General features: G+C 34.1%; 1 protein-coding gene across 3 annotated transcripts in view; it reads right to left on the reverse strand.

Annotated features, from left to right (window-relative positions):
- Positions 1-22,827, reverse strand: part of EPHA3 (EPH receptor A3) — a 323,744-nt gene that overhangs the window by 199,915 nt on the left and 101,002 nt on the right. For all 3 annotated transcript variants that reach the window (XM_037526637.2, XM_054700691.1, XM_054700690.1), the window contains exon 6: positions 13,351-14,011. In XM_037526637.2, coding sequence (XP_037382534.2) covers positions 13,351-14,011 — 661 coding nt within the window. The remainder of the gene's footprint in view (positions 1-13,350; positions 14,012-22,827) is intronic.

Genomic DNA, 22,827 nt, shown 5'->3' on the forward strand with positions numbered 1-22,827 from the left:
CCACAACTCTGTGCTCTTTCAAGCAGGATGCAAACAAGATACCATGATCAAGACATGACTCCATTTCCAAAAGTGAAAGCAAGCTAGTAACTTAAAAGACAACCGCTCCTGCTACTGGAGTCAGGAGTGCACGTTTGTGATGGGTCTTGAGATAACACATGGTGGAAAGTATCAAATAACATCCAAGAGAGCATCCTACAGCTCTGACCTGCCACAGGCAACTGTAAAGTGGACTGTGGGCTCCTCACACCGCTAGCGCCTCTGACTAGTGAGAGGAAGTGATGCTGGATGCACGAGAGCTGTGCCTTCAAATCCCAGTCCTGCCACTTACTAACTACGACCCTAGACAATTGTCTGATTTCTCTAAACCTCTAGTTTTTCCCTCGTGGAAATGGGGACACGATAACGCCTTCCACATAGGTCCTTGGAGGATTAAATAAAGTGTCAGGCTCAGTTACAAGACTGGCATGGCTATTTTTAAAAGAAACAGCTGAAGTTGAAGTATCCTAATTTCCAAAGAAGCAGCAGCCCCAGAACTAGAAGCATAGGCACATTTTATGTGGACTAGTAGCACAAAATGCCCTGTCATATAACCACATCTACCTGTCATCTTTGCATTATTATCACAATACAGAAAAAAATGAAGTCAAAGATATGATTTCATGCCAGCACATCAAAGTATCCTAAAAAGGGAACTAACTGTTGCAGCAGTTGAACCTTTACATAAGAAATCACCCTAATCTCTAAATACTTTCTCTTTGATACCTCTTTTATTACTCTGCTCACGTAATCAGTTTTTGAGCTACCAAATTTTGGCCACTTACTTTACCCAGCTCTTTGCAAGTGACATTCTGTCATTATTTTTAAAACATCCACATTCAGGGGAACTTCCCTGAAATCTTTATTCTTTTCCCCATATTAAAAAAAAAAAAACTTAGCTTTGTCTTTCTTTGCATAATGTCTACATGGTTTGCCTTTTAATCATTTATGTAGTTAATGGGAGTTCATATGTCTTTGAAAGTTCAACATATTATAAGTAAGTCTGAGAAAGCACTAGTCCTGAGGTACAAAAGTGAGATGCATTAACTTGAGTACCAATTTAGTCTCTTCTACTGTATAACTTGACCTTTCAACCTTACTCTATATCTCTGTAAAGGAGACAATATTCAATCATGGTTTCTCAACCTTGACAATAATGAGAAGTTTACCTGGGTAATTCTTTATTGTAGGGGCACCCCAGTGCATTGCAATATATTATCAACATCTCTTGCCTCTAAGTACAAGATGCCAGCAACAAGCCCCTCCTCCCAAATGTCTTATAAGACAACTAAAAATGTCCTCAAATATTGTCATTTCTAGGTTGAGGACATTGGTTAAGACTTTAAAATTCTATGGATAATACACAGGTTCTATAATAGCATTTTTTTTTTGATATTTAAACGAAGATTTCAGTTCTTAGAATACAGGGATAGTTTTCAGTGTCACATCTCCAGCGGATACTTGGTATAATAGACACTCATTACAATTTTACTAACAAAAATGAATAAATGATGTGATATCTAACTCTATAATGTCATGAACCTCTCCACTCTGACATCTTAGCAGTGCTTTATGATGAGTTTCTAAACATTTGTCTTTTCTGCTTCCTCCACTTTCTACTTTATGAATATTGTGTTCTTTCCTTTAATATAGATTCAGTTCCTATTCCCTTTATAATCTAAGATGCTTGAGAGCAAGGATATTAGTCTCCTTTCCCAATTCAACACATTAATCAATTCTGTGGGCCATAAAACATTTACACATGCTATTAATATACTGGAATATCCCATCTTCAATTTACAGCATGAGCTAGAAAGCAAATGGATCCAGGTCTCTGCAATATAGATTTTCCTCTTTAATAACAACCAGAGAACCAAAACTTTTCCTTTCTAACCATTTCTATATACAGACTCATTTTTGATTTTCACTTTACATGTCCTTTATGCATTCAGTCAAGAATAGTGTTATTCCATCCCATATCATATGCTTTCTCTCTTCTCACTGAATGTGAGTCTTCATGGCAAAAAACAGCAGCTGTTCTCAATGACAGCATCTACTTTTAACCTTATTTTGGCATTGTAACTGACCATTGAACAGATATTAAGAAATAGTTACACTAAGGATCATTCACTATTAGATTTTTCACTATGAGAAGCACTCTTACTTCTTGTTTTATTTTTGTTTGTTTGTTTTTAATAGATAACACAAACAGGCTGTGGCTGATGATATGCAAGTGATGCCATTCATGGTCTTGACTTATCCTCAGGCTCCCTGGAATCAGAGGACAATTCTGTGACTAGATTTCCTAGTCAAGAATGTTATTTCTAAAGGATAATCAGTATCTATGCATCTCGGAGGACTAGATGACAATGTGACCAAAGTTTGTGTATATATACTACTATCTTTCTGTTCCTGAAAAGAGGCATCCATAAGTTACTAGAAAGTTATCTGCTAACAGGATGTTTTGTCCATATCCTGGAAGAGGAAAAGCTACAATATGCACATAATCTTTCTGGTCATGATTCTTTCCAAATGGCTCTTACTTGGAGAGCACTTTCATCAAATACTATCAAAAGTTATACTTCTCTCTATAATTGCTCTCTATTAAAGTTTAGTGCCAGCTGTCAGAGCTGTAATGCAAGCTCTTATTAGCTGTTATAAGTTCTACTCTGGAACTAATAAGGGATTGTCAAAACTCCAAACACAGACAGAAGTGGGGGAGAAATCACAGGATAGAAGGTAGAAAATATTCAATGAATCTGCATTGGCAAAGCACTCATTGTGAAATTATCATTAATGTATTTCATGGAATCTAAGTATTTCAAGAGGAAAAGGATCTAGTTTTCAGTTGTTTTTTTTTTTTAATATGAGGAATGGTTTCCCTTCCTCTGGGAGAGGCTGACTGAAAACAATGAAACAAACTGTAAAAGTTAAAGACATATCAGCAATTTCTCTTCAGAAATATTACATGGATTCTGAAAAGTATAACAGTGCTTTCTTCATATTTAACAGTACAGAAGGTTTGATAATATATGTACAGGTAGAGATAAAAAGGATACATTTATAAAAATTGAAGACATATATGGTTTATAAGAGTCATAAATTATATTATATATAAACTATAAATTTATTTAACAAAATGACATCCTGTAAATCAGAACCAAAGAAGGCTGTCCATATAAACTTCAAAGTAATCTAAATGAGAGAAATGAAATGTTAAGACTTCCTGCAGGGTCCAACTAGACATGACATTAAATTAGGATGGCAGATCCATGAACTTTCTGACAAGGTGACATGTATTAAGATACCAAAATTACTATAGTAATTATGTATCCAAAATAACCAGTATTCTATCTTTCACAAAAAAATAGACTTGGATGAAGCTTTTTTCTGGAAAATGCTGATCACTTTGCATTTATTTTAATTTGAATTTACATTGAATAGATATTAGTGAGTGACACAGAAAACAATATTCTTCCTTTAGAGATGAGCCTGAAAATGCATGAACAGAAACTTTTTTCAAGTAAAATTAGAATTACTTTCTGAAGCTGAAATTATTTTTTCCATGTCTTAGATTCCCACAATGAATACTGTCCTGGGAAGCTAAAATCATTTTTCCCCACAGGCATAGTTTCAAGCAAATAAAGTACTAAATGGGCAAGTTATTTGTGTTCCCCAAAGACTATACACTGGGCATATAGGTGTTACATCATTTATTATTTGTACCTTTGAAACAGTGAAGCAGACAAAGCCTCTGAAAGTTTACAGAACTTAGCACAGTAAAAAATAACAAAAACAAAATTTAAGACACTTGATATCCTGAAAGCATATACATAAAATCATATGCTAATTGTGATTTGTAAGGTCCTTTATGGTGGTTCACTACTGATCATTAAACTTGTCCTTATACATTATGAGTTACTTAAATGGCTGGAAATGAATTCACTTTACCTCCTAAATTTAAACCATCATATCTCTTCTCAATATGTTAGCAATTAAATTGTCTCTGACTGCTCAAAATAATCTGATATGTAGTATATACAGAACAAAGAATTTCCATTCTTTCTAGTATCTGAAACATGCAAATTCATGGATTAAATTTATATTGTTTGTTTTTATATAGACACAAAAATGGACTACAAAACTTAACTAAATCACAAACCAAAAGCCTTTCTTATTTTTCCTCTGATTTCCATATATGAATAGAGCTTGTACTTAATTACTGTTTAGATACACAGTGTACTGACATACTTTTATTCAAAGTTTCTAGTAATATCATATAGTAATTTATGTAAGCACATTGGCACTTATTTCATATAATTTAAACTAATTCTCCACTACCTTTTTTTTTTTTCCTTACTATTTGGGTGATTCTTAAGTAGACTCTTTTTACTCAATTATTTAACTTTTCTTCACATGATTCCTTCAAGGTAAGAGCATTATATTTTGTCATGTCCAGCAGTCATTTACACAATAAATGTTAAGACAACACAGTATAAAAAAATTTAGGTTTAATGTTTTAAAAAATGCCATTTTTATATTATTTTACTACTGTTGTTGTTTCTTAAATTTCAGTTTCTTAAATCAATTAAAAGCTAAGTCTTAAATCAGTTAAAACCTAACACTTAAAATCTAAAAGTAATCATGTCCAACTGTAAATTTAAAGCTGCTTTTGAAAAATCAAGGCGAGAAAAAGACTCATACTAGAAAGAATAAGACACTAAGTCAAATACCAGATGGGAAAAATCAAGAGCGACTGCTGTTTGGAATAAGAAAAACAAAAGCCTACAATAAGAAAATAGAGGACATATTACCTAGTATTGAATAACTAAAAATTTAATGGAACTAAAAGTGAAGTCTCCTCTGGAAAGAAAAATGCTATTTGGAAATGGTGGAACACCAGTGAATGAATATTGTGCATATAAATATACAAATCTTTTAGAGATATTTTCTCTCCTTCAAGGTATCTGTAAGGTCTAAGACTTAAGGTAGAAGAAACTGTTGACTGGGTGAGTTGGTTATAGCTAAGTAGTTTAGCACAGATTGAAATGGAAAGTAAGGGAGGCAGGTCACACTGGTGATTGACAACAAGTGCTAGATACTGTACAGTGCCAGTACATAAAATGGGCTAAGCCATATATTATCGTCAATACTAATGGATTGACATTGTCATTCATTCCCTTTTTGTGACTGAGGAAACTGAGGTTCAAGCTGCTTAGAAAAAACAACTGACAAACGATATTCTTGGGACTCAGCAACTCCAGAAAGACGCATGGAGGACTACTACATACAAGCAATGTTGCAGCAGAAAAGGGTAGGAAAATCTTTCCTTACACTGCATTTTCTACAATACCAGAGTAGGGCATCTCCCTGGAAAGAGAGAAGTTGTTGTGCAGAGCCCTTCTGCTGTTAATTCCAGTATATGTCCACATCAGACTTTGGTAAGCCGGCACTACATAGGAAGAGGGGGTACAAAGGTGAAGTGTAGGACAGAGGGTGCACCATTGGAGAATCAGAGGAGTAGAGGTACACAATGGTGATTACTAGCTTAAGCCTGAGGATGCCAGTCTAAATCATCAGACCCTGAAACAATGGGGAAAGTCAGATCAATCACTGTGTCTCCTCATAGAAGAAGTTACCATTTGAATCCTGAGAGTATGATATTTGACATACTTGCTTTACTCACCCCGAGCCCCCAAAAACAAAAACCAAGACAACTTAATGCTCTCACTAAGCAGAACTTAGCATCTGGATACTAAATTCAAGAGAGAGCACCCAAGGTAAGTCTTCATACTCAAAAAGCAAAGAAAACAATTTCCAGTTGTGGTGATGTACCAGCTATTGCCCTCACCCAGTGCTGTCCAGTCTAGAGACTGAGGTTGCTATAAGACTATGACATATTTTGAGTAAAGAGTTGAGCGGGGCGGGGGGAGGGGGCACTGTCAACCCCACCACACAACTTGGGTACCCACAGAACTGTAGAAAGCTTAAAATGATGATGTTCACTGGAGTGATCCTTTGTGGCTACTGTCTGGTTCTTTTCTATCTATCCCCCCTTACTGGCAGCAATGCCACGGCATTCTGAGTCAGCATAAAGGAAGTATGCACCTACAAATCCTGGGTATAAAATCTGGAATTATATCCAGCTTTTTGTAGAAGGGCTGCAAAACTGATTTATTAAGAAAAGAAAAAGGAAACTCCTTATTACTAACCACAAAAAATAAAAATGAAGAGATAGGAGAAATGCTTGAGGAAAAAAGTGAGAAACGTCTCAGTCCAGCTTAATTATGGAATATGCCTGAAGAGGAGTTTAAGGTAACATTTATAGCCATGTTTATTGAATTATGATAAAACAATGGATGATATAAAACAGAAATACAACAAAGATCAACAAAATGTGACACTGCTACAATGAATGGATCTGAAAAATAATATAACTCTATTGAAAAATACAATAGAGGCCCTTAATTGGAAACAAATACAAATAATGGAGAGTATTATGGATGAGCCCAAAAGCACAGTGGCAGAGAACACACAAATAGATATACACAGAGAGAAAGGAATACAAAAAGTAGAAACAGTGTAAGATCTCTTTGGGACATCCAAGAGGAAAAGAACACCCATATCATGTGTGTCCCCAAAGGAGACGAGAAAGACAAAAGCATATAAAATTTATTTAAATAAATAATTACTGAGAATCATTTCAATCTGGAAAATAAACCAGACATTCTGGTCTAAAGAGACCAAAAGAGTTCCAATAAAATAATACCAGACTGACACACTCTAAGACACACCATAACAAGATCATTGAAAACCATTGACAAGAACAGAATACTAAAATCATTGAAAGAAGGAAATAGTGACCTATAAGGGGACAACAATAAATCTGTCTATAAACTCTCAGTAGAAATCTTATATGCATGAAGGGAATGACAGTTGCTGTTTAAGGTACCCAAAGACTAAAGATTCAAGCCTAGAATCCTTTCTCTCAAAATTGTCATTCTGGACAAAAAAAGGCAAGTAAGGAGCTTCACTGAAACCCAAAAACAAAAGGAAGTACTAAGTGGGTTATTATAAAGCAACAAAAAGCAAATATAGAGGTAGAGACACCTATATTATACATCTAGGAAGAAGAGTGCAACATTGTAGTTTGTAGTCCCTTTATGAGATCAGACCATTCAACCTGTTACAAAAATAGTCCACAAATAACTAATCTCAGCAGAACTTAAAACAAAATCAACAGAAGTAACATATAATATAAAAATGAAACCCAAGCAAAAGATAAGAGGAAGATGTCAAAAAGATGACAGTGACAAACTAAAAAAAAAAAAAAATAACAGCAACTAAACAGTAATAAGCACTTATATCTCAATAATCACCTTAACTGTAAATCACTGATTGAATCCATCAGTTGAAAGGTATATAGTGGCTGAGTAGATTTCCAAAGTCCAATCTTCCACTGTTCTACAGGAAACTCATCTTACCAATAAAAGACAAGCACAGACTTAAAGTCTACAAGACAATCCTATAAGCAAATGGCAATCAAAAAAAGATTAGGAACAGCTAAATGTAAATTATTAAGCTATTGAAATTTGCTTCTTCAAGAGTTTCTGAAGTGACAGAAGAATGAGGGAGAATAAGAGTTAGTATAATAATCATAGCTGAAACAAACATAATTATGGATAGTCATCAAAAAGTCTAGGTGTCTTCATACATTATATCAAACACACTTTTCTATTAAGTTGCTAATGTACAGGAACAAGGAATAAAGTTTGCATTCTTCAATGAATGCACAGAGATAAAACATAGAGCAACAGATTCTTCAGTGACATTAATAAGGTACTTGGTACATTTAGTCTAAACAAAGTTTGTAGAAGCAGGAATATTTATAGTAACCTCCTCGTATCTGCCTCAAATGTAATTAATTGACTATATAAAAAGCCATTAGCATTCTCATTTAATCTCTCCAAATGAAATCAAAGCAGATAACATAATTCATTAGTCAGGAATTAAAAAAAAAAAAGAAAATTGCATTTCCTTAGAATTAATGCAAAAAGTTCCCATGTCTCTAATTTTAAAGTGAAAAGAATTATACTTGAATGTAAGAAATATATAGCATTTCTCAAATAAAATATCTTGTAAATTCTGATCAATGAAGAAAGCAAATAGCAGATGATTTAGTATTATATTAATTTTTCAATATTATCTTTTTAAAGCAGATTTATTGATATTCTAGAAAAACAACACAACGTGCAATTTAACTGACTGTCAACATTTGGCAAGTTTGCCCAGATTCCAGGAACATGGCCCAAACAGACTTAAGACACACACATGATAAATTCTAAAATATATCACAGTTTCCTCCTCTACCATTAAATGGAGAAAACACTGAAACAAAAGTTTTATTTTTATATTATATATTAGAACAATGGCTAGAAAATCAAATCTGATACTTTTTTTTTTACTTTTCTCACTAATCTCCTTATTAGTTCAAGTTGTGTAGTTATCTTTTTGTTTGCATTTTACGTGCATTTCTAAGCACTTGAGCCTCTAAAGCTACTTTTTTCTATATTTCTAGTTTGCTTGATGTGCAATTCCTAAATGAGGCTTTCACTTCTCCCTTATTTCCTTCTCTAATCAGTTAAAGAGAAAGGCATATATAGTTTTCTTGAGTTTTAATTTCCTTAGCAAAGAAAAGAAAGCCAGCAAAATAAAGAGCATAAGGGCAGACAATTTTATTTTCCCAATATTCAGTCTCTCATACCTTCCTCAACATACTAAAAACTTATTTTTTAGTTTAAATTTCTATCAACATAGCTCTCTGTTAAACAATTTATTTAGAAATCTATGTCCTGGCCTCCTCAGTGGTGCAGCGGATTGAGCGCTGCCCTGTGAAGCTGTCAGCAGCCTCTGCAGCACAGGTTCAATTCCCGGCCAGCCAGGGAGAAACCCACATGGTGTGGCAGACCTCTCCCGCCTCGCCCGTTGCTCCCCTCAGCAGTATTTTCAGTCTGTCTGCCTGTTCTGCTCCCTGCTCTGTCTCTGGTGAATTCTCTCACCTTACTGCACCTCTGAACTATACTCCAGTTCTTGTATAAATAAATAAAATCTTTAAAAAAAAAAAGAATACTTTAAAAAAATCTATATTCCTTTGGAGCTAAATACCAAAATATTTTAAGCACATATACACCCCCCCACACACACACACTATTTAACTATGAATCAACCTAACTAGCAGCACCTAATAGAATATTTGATCTATATTAAAGTTTCAATATTTGTTGAATAATTGAATAAAGGGTAAAGAATACTTCCTACTGCATTTTTTTCATTGCAGGAAAGGTAGACAATTGTGAAGTTTTGCATTGTATAATGCAGTGCTTAGGATTCTGGTCCAAAAATAACTTTGGTTTCATTTATAGCTCTGAAGTTGATGGATGAGTTTTTGGGCAATAAAATGTGTTAACCAACATACTTTTCTATTAAACATATAGTCACATTTTCATCATTTAATTCATCTAACTTTAATTGTCCTAATTACCCCTCTAGAGTGAAATAGATAAATCAAAACACATCAGAAATAACATTAGAAAACAACCTAGTCACAATATTTAGATTCTCTATGAGGCCTTTCTGTGGAACAATCCCAAAACAAAAACTCTAACAGGATTTAAATAAATTCAAAAATTTTAAGATAATGTTTCAATAAATAAATTACAAATCTCTTCTGGAACATGTAAACTGCCTAAGGTAATTAGGCATTGTTCCCTACCCTAAACGTTTCTAAGTACAACAATTATAAGTCCAAAACTCTCTATGCAGAAGCTTCTCTTTGTCAATGAACTATTTCCATTAATTTTGAAATACTCAAAATTAAACTCTTTCCTCTACATTGCCAAGGCACCTTGTACCTTTGGTAGAAGATTTACTGGTCTGTCTTGCATTAAAATGATTAATTTAGAATCAATTTTATTTCATATTAGATTGTGAGGTCTTGATAGGTAGATACAATGACTTATTTGTCTACATTTCTTCTCTGTCTGGACAAGTATTACTTTGTACTACTAGGTGGTCAGAAACACATTGAAATAAGCTTGGTAGACCATTTTGCATATGTAAGATGCTTAGCAATCCATATATGCAGATTTTATCAGATCTCAGCCCATCTAAGCTTGATCTAACCAAGACATGCCATTTTAGCTTAAGTCTTGCTTCATAAAAATACCTCGAAACAGAAAGATGTGGGGAATAACTTAAAGTCAATAAACCCTATATTAACAGATCCTTGGTTACTGTGTGCCAATTCTCTGAGTCCCTCTTATCCTTCCATACACAGTAGCACTTCAACTCCAGTAGAATTTGTGTCTCTATATGATTCCCTGCCTATCACCATTAAACTGAATCATAGAGAAGCAGTATTATTTGAAATTTGATGGCAGTCTTCAGAATCAGATTGACAAGTTTCATATCTCAACTCCAACATACACTCACTGAGGAATTTATGGCAAGGTTTAATTAATAAATTTCATTCAAATTTTTAAAGCAGAGAAAACAATAGTATGCACCTATATGGTATGTTGAAACGTAAATGAGATAAGTCATGGGTATTACTTAGCAAATCAGCAGTGTCTAGTATCTGGTAAGTAAATGCTTACTGAATGTCAAAAAACAAACCAAAAACCAAAAAAAAAAAAAAAAAAAAGACATTGAATTAACATATTGCTGCTCAACAGCTGATTTCCCAGAATCAAAGAATGCTTTCCTAACTAGTCTACAAGTTTATTAAAAAAGAAAAATTTAAAAAGGAAACCATAACAACCACAGTACATACCAGCATCATCACTGACAACAATCAAAATTCTAAGTGTCAAGACATATTTTCCACTGTCTACACTATCAGATACCATGCTGTAGAATTAATTGGTTGAATGCTGAATTTTCAAGACAAAGAAGACTAATGAACTAAACTAAAAGATTAAAACAAGAATATGTCAAAACAAAATTTAGTCAGACTCAATACTACATATTAATCACAATAAAGTAGAAAACCCTGACACATTTTCTAATAACCTGAATACACAACAATTTTATTGTTATTATTATGAAAACTGCAAGGTCTCCAAAACTCACCTAGCAACACCAATGAACATCAAGATATAACCTGAGTAATATGCCCGACATTTAAATTATATCACTAAAAATATCCCCCTGTAAGTTCCAATCAGATCCCATTTTATGCACTGTTTTGAATTCTAATATAATTATTTTTTATCTTAAAGATCTTTTCCTTAGAATAATTTGCTATTTATGCATATGTCTCTCCTATTCTAAAGCTAGTATTTTTCAACACTGAGGGAGCACATATTATAGGAATGCTATCTCAAGGAGGTACTGCGGAGACCCTTTAACAGGATAAATGACAAGGCACAAGAATATAAAACTTTAGCATAAATTTTATCTCCAGGAGTAAACTTGACATGTTGTACCACTGAATACCCCCATAGCCCTTTTAAAAAGTCATTCAGTAAATTGGGATTGAATTGAAAACATGACAATTCTGAATTCATTGTGAACTTTTCTGAATACAATTTAATGTGATGTACTTTATTTTACTAAAATATGTACTTAACACAACAGGTATACAAATATAAGCTAATCATTTGTATATCACATTTCCATTACTATATGTTCTATTTATTTCACTGATATTTATTTTTCTACTTCTTATAACTGAATGAAATAGAAAACAAAACATAAAAATTAAAATATAATTATCTAATGATTAGGTTTCTTGCTCAATGGAATATTTTATAAGTGAATGCTGTGTACAAATTGATAAAAATAACACAAAAATGAAGACACATCTATTACTCCCCTGGTGTGGTATAGAGAGACTGGTTCTGTAAAAATAAAATCAGAGGAATCAGAGGCATTGAACTATTTTTTAATTCCTCCTGAGTTAGCCTTTGTATTATTTTATTTCAAACAAATTTGAAGTATCACATATGACAAAGAAGACCATAGTGATAAAATAAAAAGTAGAATATAACAGCTATTAAAACTTCTTTCCATTCAAGTATATAAGGAAATAGTAACTAGTACATTGTTTCAATTTAGAACATTCAAAACCATATTTAGTTACAGTATTTTGATGGCACTTGCCAAAGATCTAAATAACATGGAGAAGTATGAGGCTAGACTATACCATTTGCTCACATTTAAATTTTTTTCTATAAATGATGTCTATGGTCAAAATCAAAATGCTATCATCTGTTCATATTGTGAGAAAAGCCAATTTATAAATAAAACTTCTATATGGACCTAAGACTTACTGAATGACCATGAGTGCCACACCAAGCTCAATACCTTTGGCAGAGTATAACTGAAAACAATAAGATCAGATACTAGGGTTTCAAGGTCCAGGTAATTAAGTTCTCTCTATATCTATATTTATACCTCTGAAAATTTAAAAATAATTTCAGTGTGTTCTGAAACACAATTTTTTGCCTAATTCTAGTAACAAATTTTGGGATTGAGTGGGAGTTTTCTTTTTACATATCTTTTGTAAAAAATGAACTTTCAATTCATTTTACTTCAAATGTAAAATTACTTTTAAGGAAAATCAACTTGATGGCAGAGTTTAAGTTCTCAGATTCTATATAAAGGTTCAAAATGAATCCCAAGCTAAGGTGTAGCAAAAATAATCTCCTGAGCAGCCAAAGATTTAAATCATGAAGCAAATTAAAAATTAAAAAAAATAATCCTCTATACATCAACACTGAAGGACTACCTCACTATTTTTAAAGTAATACTTATTAAAGCACTGATGACTTACAAGTAAACACATGTTTGAGGCACAGATGTCTCTGAAGACTATTTTATAATTAACGAAGGACATAATGCTGTGAGATAGATGAGCACAAACATCAAAATCAACATAATATCTAATTCTGCTTGAATTTGATTAGTTGAGTCCTAAAATTAATTCTTTTTTCTACCAGGAAGATAGAGATAGTTTTTCTTTCTCTTTTAGTTGGTCAAAACAACCACAGTCATTAAATATCATGGAAAATTTAAAAACAGCATATGGAGTTGAGTGTGGGCCAGCACTGCATAATCCAACACTTTCATATCACTGTAACACACAGCACACCTAATGGGATAATTTTAGTCTACACACAGAATTTTACAATTGGAGGCATCTTTGCTATAAACTTATTCTGTTTAGACTGGGTTCACTTCTCTCAATTACTCTATGATAAATTCCCAGGCAAACAATAACACTTGATGCAAAATAGAGAAAACACCTACCTTGGCACATGAAACCTCTTTCTTCATAGCCAGCATTGCATGAGCACTTGCCAATGGGCACAAGCCATTCACCTTCTGTACTGCAGTACATCTTGGGAGGATCTTCCTCTTTGGAATTGTTAACACAAGAACCTCTAACTTCCACCAAAGATTGGGAATCCATAGGTACTGTGTCTGGAAACATAGCCAGATTCTTCACTGTAAAAGGGCACTTTTTGAAGTACACCCTCACAGACACCAAGGCAACACATGCACCAACATCTTGAAAAGCCAAATAAAATCCTTTTTTGTTGACAGGACCTACTTCTCTAATCTCAGTGTTGAGTTTAAGAATGCGGTCCCCAAGATCCATTTGAGTAAAACTTTCATCAGCTGCAATGGTGTCAATTTTTGTAAACTGATGTTCTCGGAATTTGACCCCATGATCATCATCAGACTCCATATAGTACAAGTTGAAAGTCTCCTTACAAGTTCCCAAAACCAGTGGAATGCTATTACAGTCCCGCAGAGTGAACTTGAGTTCCACATAGATCTTTTGAGCTGAGTTCCTGGGTACCCAGTTTGTCCTCAGCCAATTATTTTGGCTATGATCCATGACATTACACACTTGGTAAGTCCTGATAGGTGTATAATGTTCATCAACACCGCTTATCTCTTCCCACTGAAGATTCAAAGAGAAAAAAGAAGAGGCAGAATTAATAAGTTAAGCATAATGAATAACAGTGAATACAAGATGAGGGTGTCAATGACATCTCAGAAAATACAAAATAAGAAGAATCTTTAGTGAATGTATACTTTTGCTTAAATTTATATTATTTGCAAGAGTCTCTGAGTTCGACACAGCTTATTTACAATTTTGATAAACACATTTGAATTGTATTGCTGTTGGTGGGAACTTCAGGAGAAAGTCACTTACCAATTGATTGAATCTAGCCAGATATTCTAATATCAAACCTGAACTCAGTCATCTCTATTAACACTATGAAATGGGTTTTTAAAAACATATTATTTTAGATTTTTTTGTGGGTTTTGGTCTGTTATTTAAAAAGAAAATGAAAAATCCCTCTTAAGATTAATCTTTATTAACCTTTTTTTTCAATTTTGGTCAGTTTGAAAAATCAAGTTAGGGCAATGCTCTATACATGTCATTACTATATATCTTCATGAATGACTTCTTTAACTTATTTCAAGGAAAATATGTTAAGAAACTATGAAAGACAATTAGAAGTAAAAATATAAATGTGTCATTTTGTTCCACCCTCTCTCCAATAAACAGAAGATGTAAATGAACAGTTAAATTCTTATCATTGTTCAACCACATAGAATTTTAAGGAAGCCAGAAAATACATGCCAATTTGGACGTTTGTGGTTGTAGTAGCAGATAAATTTACCTTAATATGACCTTTTTCGTGTACAAACAAAAAGTTTCCAGACTTTTCTGAACAGTGAAGCACCCCTTTCTGTGATCCTTAGAATAGGTTGTGACAAGTTTTTATTTATGTACATATGTATGTATATATGTATGTATGTATCTTTGAAAAGATTTTATTTATTTTTGTGTAGAAGAACTGGGGTGTAGGCCCGTGGTGTGGGGGCAGGGGGCGAGGATTCACCAGAGACAGAGTGGGAAGCAGAACAGGTGGATCTACTGAAATACACTTCTGAGGGGAGCAGCGGGCAAAACTGGAGAGGTCTGCTGTGCCATGTAGGGTAGCTCCATGGCTTGGGACAGACCTCAGGCCACTGGCTGCAGAGGGCCATAGTGGTGGAAGCACTGAGAATTAACCGCTAGGCCATTTTTTTTGCTATTATTCTTTTTTGTACCCTTTCTTTTAGCCATGCCCAATTTTGTTTACTGTTACCAGAAAGTATGTCTTTTGCCATGTCATTCTTGAATTCAGAATCCAATACCAATACCTATGCAACAACTTTCAAACTCTTTAATTTGGCATTTGTGTTCCTTTCAAACACTGACACCAAACTACTATTTATATTTTAAAGGTCTGAAATTAAGGAATTTTATGTTTCAGTTAAGCATATTCTTTGCACTTATTAAAATGAACTTTTTCAAAAGACATGTTGGATCATCTGCCATTTATGGTTTTATTTATGAAATCCACCCCTCACTGAACTGTGCTCTTTTGTCCTGGATGGCTTCTATAATCCTGCCATAAATTTCTTTCATGATACATGCTAAGTTAAGTTAGATTGTTTCTTAACGCCCTTGCTAAATTTCAGACCTCTTCATATACTCTCTAGTATATAGCATTAACTTGACCTTTTGGGAGATACATAAAAGTTATTTTTTTAATATGTGTTGTAATTATTCAAGGGGCTAATGGATATATAGTTTTTCTTATAGGGTATTCTTAACTTTGTAAATGAATATTTAAAAATGTTTCTAAATTTTTCTCCATTAAAGGAGTTAATTATATTCATCAGGAATGGCAACTTTTGAACACCTTTTAACCAAAGTAATGGCATTTAAAAGTTAACACTTTTTCTATTTGTTTTTATTAAAAATATAAATTGCAAAACACAACTTTAATGTCAGTGAGATAAAATGTTAATTAATTAAATTGATGACACAAGCAAAAAATATGGCATTATTTTACCTTTGAACTTCATAGAGGAAAAAAAATAAATTATTTACATCAGAATTTTTAATTATCAAAATCAATTTGTGAACACCCTCCAGTGTGAGAAACAAAGTTTAACAATTTATAATTTTCCCTTGCGAAAGAAAACAATCCCAAAACAAAATAATAGCAAATAAACAAGAGCCATTATTTATTTTAATAATCTTGGTAATTGAGGGTCTAGAATATAATAAAGGCACTCTGTTTCTGGAGACAAAATTGGTTTACTTCATTTTCATACTCAAGGTCCAATGAAGTAAAACATAAGGACAATTTTTGAAAATGCTAGATCTAAATACACAAGATATATTTATATGTTACCATAAGAAAATATTCACACTGTACTTTTATTAACAGCATTATACCATTTTCATATCTCTACTCCTGAATATACTTTACAGATTTCCTCTGCTATTTTAAAGTATAAGTACTCCTATGAAACTCTTCATAGGCCAAAGTGGCTCAAAGCAAAGAAGCAATTAAATATTAAATATATGAAAAGAAATTGAGCATTCCCAGACCCAAAACATAACCTACCAAATTATACCAAATAACACAGAGACCCTAAAATTATACTAAAATATAGAAAAAATGGAGTGATCTGAAAAATACCAGCCTGTGGGTTCCAAGGAAGTAGCTGCGGGATGGTACTCTCCTTAGTTGGGTTGCATTCTACCTCTAGAATGGAAGTTGCCAAATACTCTGAAAGCTGTTTTTATTTTCCACCTTTTGTTATAAAAGCAAAATTCTTCAGATTGTTTAGGTTTGTGAAAACAGGTATTAGCGTAGATCTTTTGTAAAAGCAAAGTGGGATAAGGTGATCTTTTGAAAAGCAAGAGACAACTGTATAGAATTCTTTTTTTTTTTTTTTTTTTTTTTTAGATTTATTTTTATTTATTTATACAAGCACTGGGTACAGTCAGAAGCACGGGAGGGTGAGAGAATTCACCAGAGCCAGAGCGGGGAGCAGAGCAGGCAGAAGGACCGAAGGACACTGCTGAGGGGAGCAGCGGGCGGCAGGAGAGGTCTGCGCGCCATGTGGGACCCTCCTCCGGTGGCCGGGGAGCAGCCGGGGATCGAACCGGCGCTGCAGAGGCCGCGGGCAGCTTCGCAACCCCGCGCTCAACCGCTGCGCCACCGGGGAAGAAGAAAAGTATACACAAGAGTCTCAATTCTGAAGACTTTTCAATGAGGCACCCATAATAGTAATGTGACATCCAAATCAAAATTAATGTATAAGTCTAATATTAGAAAAAGTGAACAAAGTTGAGTCACAATAAAACACTAGTGTTAGAGGGCCAGTATTATGTGGAATCTTCTCTAAATGGCACTGTAGAGAATTAGAAAAACTACCAAGAATAAATGTGCCTGTGGACATTTTAAAGAAAGTTATATCATGGACATTATTGTTTAAAAATAAGATAATTGGTAAGACTGTTTAGGTCAATGATTCTTTATTGGAACAGATATGATTTTATTCTTCAACTGATTAATCAGTTGCAATTTTCTCATGCTATGAACATTTTTCTAGACATCAGAGAGATTTTTATTTGATCTAAAATATGATTTTAATTATGTAGATCTCACTGCAGATTAACATTTTTCTCACAATGCTAATTTGGCAAGCTATCACAAGTCCTTGAATGCAGAGGTATAAAGTACAAGAAGATAATGCAAACAGCACTCACTTGCTTTACACATAAAAGGTTGCAAAGAGCAATTATTGCTTCATTAATTTATAATGAAAACCAAATTGCCTGTAAATGATAGTGACTTGCCATCTCAGACCACATACAAAAACAGCAAGTCTCTAACTCGAGCATTAGCTGAAGCTGAATGAAAGACAGCAGAAATAAATTTGCTAAAGGAGCACTTTCTCAACAAAAGCACCAACACCAGAAATCATTAATTAAAGCTGCTATATACCTGAAACCTATATGTAAATGTAAACCAATGTTATGCCAATAAAATGTTTTTAAAACTTGTGTTGTGACATGTCCGCTTTATAAATTTAAATATAATTTAAAAACAAATGTGTAGGATTCATAAATTATTAGAATATATTGCCATTGTAAATATTCCAAAGCAGACATGAAAAAAAATTATGTGAGTGACAAACAGAATTGGTGGTACAAATAATCATATCTTCATTTTCCAAATGCTCAGACATAAACTCTGCAAGGGGTACTGGCAGTAATGTCTTCAGCAGAGTGGGTAGTGGCCCAGGAAGAGTGCAAGCCCTCTCTAAAACTCAGATTCTTCAAAATCAGAAGTCCTGATAGCTTTCTAGGTTCTTACTCTTTCATTATTAGACCACAGAGTTCAGAGCTGAGTTCTTGCTTTTTCTTTTTCCAAATACCACAACTGTTTGAAATCCAAATATTCAGACTTCATGTCCTAAGTAAAGTCATTTCCAGTGAACTTCCCCATCATGAGAAGATAGTATAAGATAGCAAGGGGTGCTACATTTATATTTGAGGTTGCATATTTCTTTGCCACTGAGTTAAACATGCATTCTTGGGGAGAACATATATTTTTAATTATTAAGAGCATTTAACCCAAATAACTATCATCTTGATAAACCCCAATAATAGCAATTAAGGATTTAACTCATTTTTCGTAATTAACTACTTTCTTGGATACATTCTTCAGCTACTTGCTCATAGAACATAAGGAGAAAGTCTTCATATTTCTTTAGCAGGAGAGCTTGTAATACCTTTAGCGCACTGGCTAAAATAACTTGGGAAATACTAAGAAAGTAAGAAAAGTAAGTTCTTACTTCTCCTATAAAAAGCTCAAAGTTTGGGGAGATTTGCATCTCCTCTCAGCCCTGCTCTGGATTATCTGTCTTTACACAGTACCTCACATTTGTACTTAGAAAAATTTCTGACTTCATTATTCTTTTTCCTTTCTTTGATCTTTAAATTCTCCAGACCGAGACAAGAACTACCACAATCTCTGTGTCATTATTCTGGGGCTTTAATTTTAGCTCATCCCCAACTTGGGAATCCATGGTAAGGTACTGAGACCTCAGGGCTGTGCCCATGACTTCTGCACCTATGGACAAATGTCCCTTACTGACCACAGTCAGTAAAAGACTACTGACCACAGTCTGTCTGTTTACCTTATATTGATGCTTCTAATTTCTGATTTACCATTAAGTCAAGGAGTTTTTTTTTTTTTAATAATTGCTTTTGGATCTCTTTTCAGACTAATTTCATGTTTTTAAATTGTTTGGAGAAGTCCAACATACCCCTAAGAGAGAATCAATGTCATTTTGGTCAACTGGATTATTGACTTTTGCTCTCTACTTGAGATGCCATATACCAGCGTCCAAGACCTGAGGTTTCTCAGAATCTATAGCTACAGTTTCTAGGTAGCCTGTTCCTGTGTTCTGGCATGGTCTTGGTGCTCTTCCCTCATTGCATTTTCTGATTCCTTGTTTGCTAAGGTCCAGACATGCCTCATAAAAACCTCACCTAAGTAACCTCCTCCACCCACAGAGAATTGTAAGATATTATAATAAACCAGCAGATCTAATCATAGTGTTCTCTATTTCACATCTGGTGGTAGACACAAAATATGTTCATTACAAAAAGAAGTAAACAGCCTGTGTGAGAGGGTTACCTTCAATTACATATTTCCTGGTAAGAGTTCAAGACAACTGGTTTTAAACATGCTACTAGCTTTTATAGTTTGCTATAATTTGATAGTTTTTCTCTGTGATGGTGTTGATTTGATTTTTTAGGATATCTCTATAGTAGCAGTATAATTCAATTCTACATGCATTGACTAAATAATTCTACATAGAAAGTCTAGTTTCAAAACTGGATCATAAAAAAAATGAGTGAAATCTGATATTTTCGTCTAGAATTTGATGCTGGAGGGAGAGGCATAGGTTAATTTAAGGCAGATGATGATACCCCAAGCTCCTACTTGGGGTTCTACAAGGAGCTTTGGGGAAAGGAAGAGTTACTACTAGAAGGAAAGACCTGGGAAAGCATTAAGACAGAAGAAATGGGAGGGTAGTAAGACTAGAACTTGTACGAAGTGGAAAGATAGCAACCTAGATGTAAAGAAAAATGCGAGTAAACAGGAAGTCATGTGAAGACAGAACTTGTTTAAGGAACTGGATCCAGTGTGACTAGAAAACAGGTCACTGAGCACTGGATATGAGGGCAGTTGCTTCAAAATGAAAGGTGTGGGTCAATATAGGCAAAATCATCTGACATGTCTCTACTTCATTTGCTATAGTGAGGAACTACTGAAGAGAGACACTTGGTTAGCTTTCCACTGTGAGTTGGGTCTCCAAGGAAAAGAAAAAAGGATTTCAGAAAGACTACTGCAAAGATCCAAAAGAGAGGTTATAAGATGACCTCTGTTGAATGACTATACATTGAATTTTCCCCAAAAAATAGATGCATCTACATATGCAGAGAGCAACACAGCTTATTATATTAGAATTTTGACTACTAAAAGCTATTACACATAAATGTCTATTTGTCCTAGGAGAGTGCATGTATCAACAGAAAAAAAAATTAGATGTATGCAACAAATGTATTTTTTCCCTTATGAAACTATGTTCTCATTAGACTATGTATATTTCCTTTCAAGAATATTCAATTTATATGAATAAATAAATACCATGTGCCAAGTTTTTTGTCCATAATGAAGTAAGGAAAGAATTAGACAGGGTACCTATTCTTAAAGAGCACTCTGTCTTAGGTTACATTAGCTTTTTAATCCATTGTGATTTTATAAAGGCATTAATTATTATTTCTTCTTTCATTATTACTCATTAACCTTTATAGAATCTGATTTTTTTTAAATATTTATTTATTAGATTTATTTTTATTTATTTATACAAGCATTGGGTACAGTCAGAAGCGCGGGAGGGTGAGAGAATTCACCAGAGCCAGAGCGGGGAGCAGAGCAGGCAGAAGGACCGAAGTACACTGCTGAGGGGAGCAGCGGGCGGCAGGAGAGTTCTGCGCGCCATGTGGGACCCTCCTCCAGTGGCCGGGAGCAGCCGGGGATCGAGCCGGCGCTGCAGAGGCTGCAGGCAGGTTTGCAACCCAGCGCTCAACCGCTGCGCCACCGGGGAGGCCCTAGAATCTGATTTTGATCATCTTCCCCTCCCAAACATATATAGAGAGTTACAAAAATTATCAAATATGATGTGTCAAATGTTAAACTTATATAACTATTAAAGCATAGAGGTTTGCTTTTGGGAAAATAAGGCACTGGATTTCAAAAATCTGGTAACTATACAATATTCCGGATAGTTATGTGTCATAGAGTGGCTCTAATTGAGTAAACATAATACCCATTTCAAGTTTATAAGCATTTACAAAAATATAAAAAAAGAAAAGAGAAGTCAATTTTAGAAACTGTCAGGAAATTTATAAGAAAGATTTTTAGAATAGTAAACATTATGGATAACGAGTCTGAAAGATAATGGGGTAGCAGTGAAAAAAAAAAAACTATGAAAAATACTTAAGACTAACCATTAAAGTAAGTATCTAGCCAGACACATGTCAAAAATACAAGCAACAACAAATGTTGGTGAGGATGTGGTGAAAAAGGAACTCTCCCACAATGCTGGTGGGAGTGCAAACAGGTCCAACCACTATGGAAAGCTGTCTGGAGGTTCCTCAGTCTACTAAAAATGGAGCTACCATATGACCCAGCAATCCACTCCTAGGAATCTACCCAAAGGACACAAAAACATTGATTCAAAAGAACACCTATACCCCTATGTTTATTGCAGCACTATTTACAATAGGCAAAACCTGGAAACACCACCAAATGTCCAAAAATAGATGATTGGATCAAGAAAATGTAGTATATATACACAATGGAATATTATTCACCTATCAAAAAAGATAAACTCACGCCATTCACAGCAATGTGGATGGAGCTAGAAGGAATTATGCTCAGTGAAATAAGACAGAAGGAAAAGAAAAATATTGGATGGTTTCACTTATAACAGGAATATAGGGGAACCAAATAAGACATCAGTGTAAAAAAAAAAAAAGATAATAACAGTACAAAACACAACAAAGCAAAAACAGTCAATTATAAATCAGAGACATACTGCAGGGGAGGAGGAGGGAGAGGGATCAGAGGGAGGGAGGGAGGAGCACAGAGGACTGTGCTGTGTGTGATGGTGCACGGGTGCCTTGGGGAAGGAATTCTATGGGGACTCAATCTGAGGGGGTGGGGAGAAGCAAATATTGTTTAAAAATAAAAAAAGCAAATATCTAACCAGAGAAATCAACTTGCAACGGATAGGATATGCTAAGCATAAAATAGACCATAGGGAGGCCATGCTTAAATTCAATATTGTCAAAAGTTTTTTTATTAAACTGCTAATTTGAATATATTTTTCCTATGAGGGAAAGAATGTCAATATCAAGGAGAGGATAGGGAAAGTGTGATTTACATTATTGAGGTTTGATTTTAATGGTAAATATTTTTACTATTATAAAAGATTCATATTTTCAAATGTGTTATTTAAAAAAAATTGTAACCATGAAGCATGCCACTGTCTGAAAACTACCTCAGCCAAGAGATAATCAATATAGTTGAAAACCATTTTGTGGACCATGTATCTAATTCTATAAATTTTGGAAAAATAAGCATCCATTAGAAATTTTCTCATTCTGTACTGCTGTTTACATACAGCAAAAAAATTACCTTTTATAGAATAAATTCCTCTTAATATATTAGACAATAGGACAGTGAAACTATCATGTTTCCAATTATTGGAAAAATGTTCAATATGAAATCGCCCAATAAAAAGATAATTTTAGAATTCAGTACATAAATGCTTGAA

This window comes from Talpa occidentalis, unplaced genomic scaffold, assembly GCF_014898055.3.
Source record: "Talpa occidentalis isolate TD23 unplaced genomic scaffold, MPIMG_talOcc4v2.1 talOcc4.4, whole genome shotgun sequence".
In the NCBI taxonomy this organism is placed as follows: domain Eukaryota; kingdom Metazoa; phylum Chordata; class Mammalia; order Eulipotyphla; family Talpidae; genus Talpa; species Talpa occidentalis.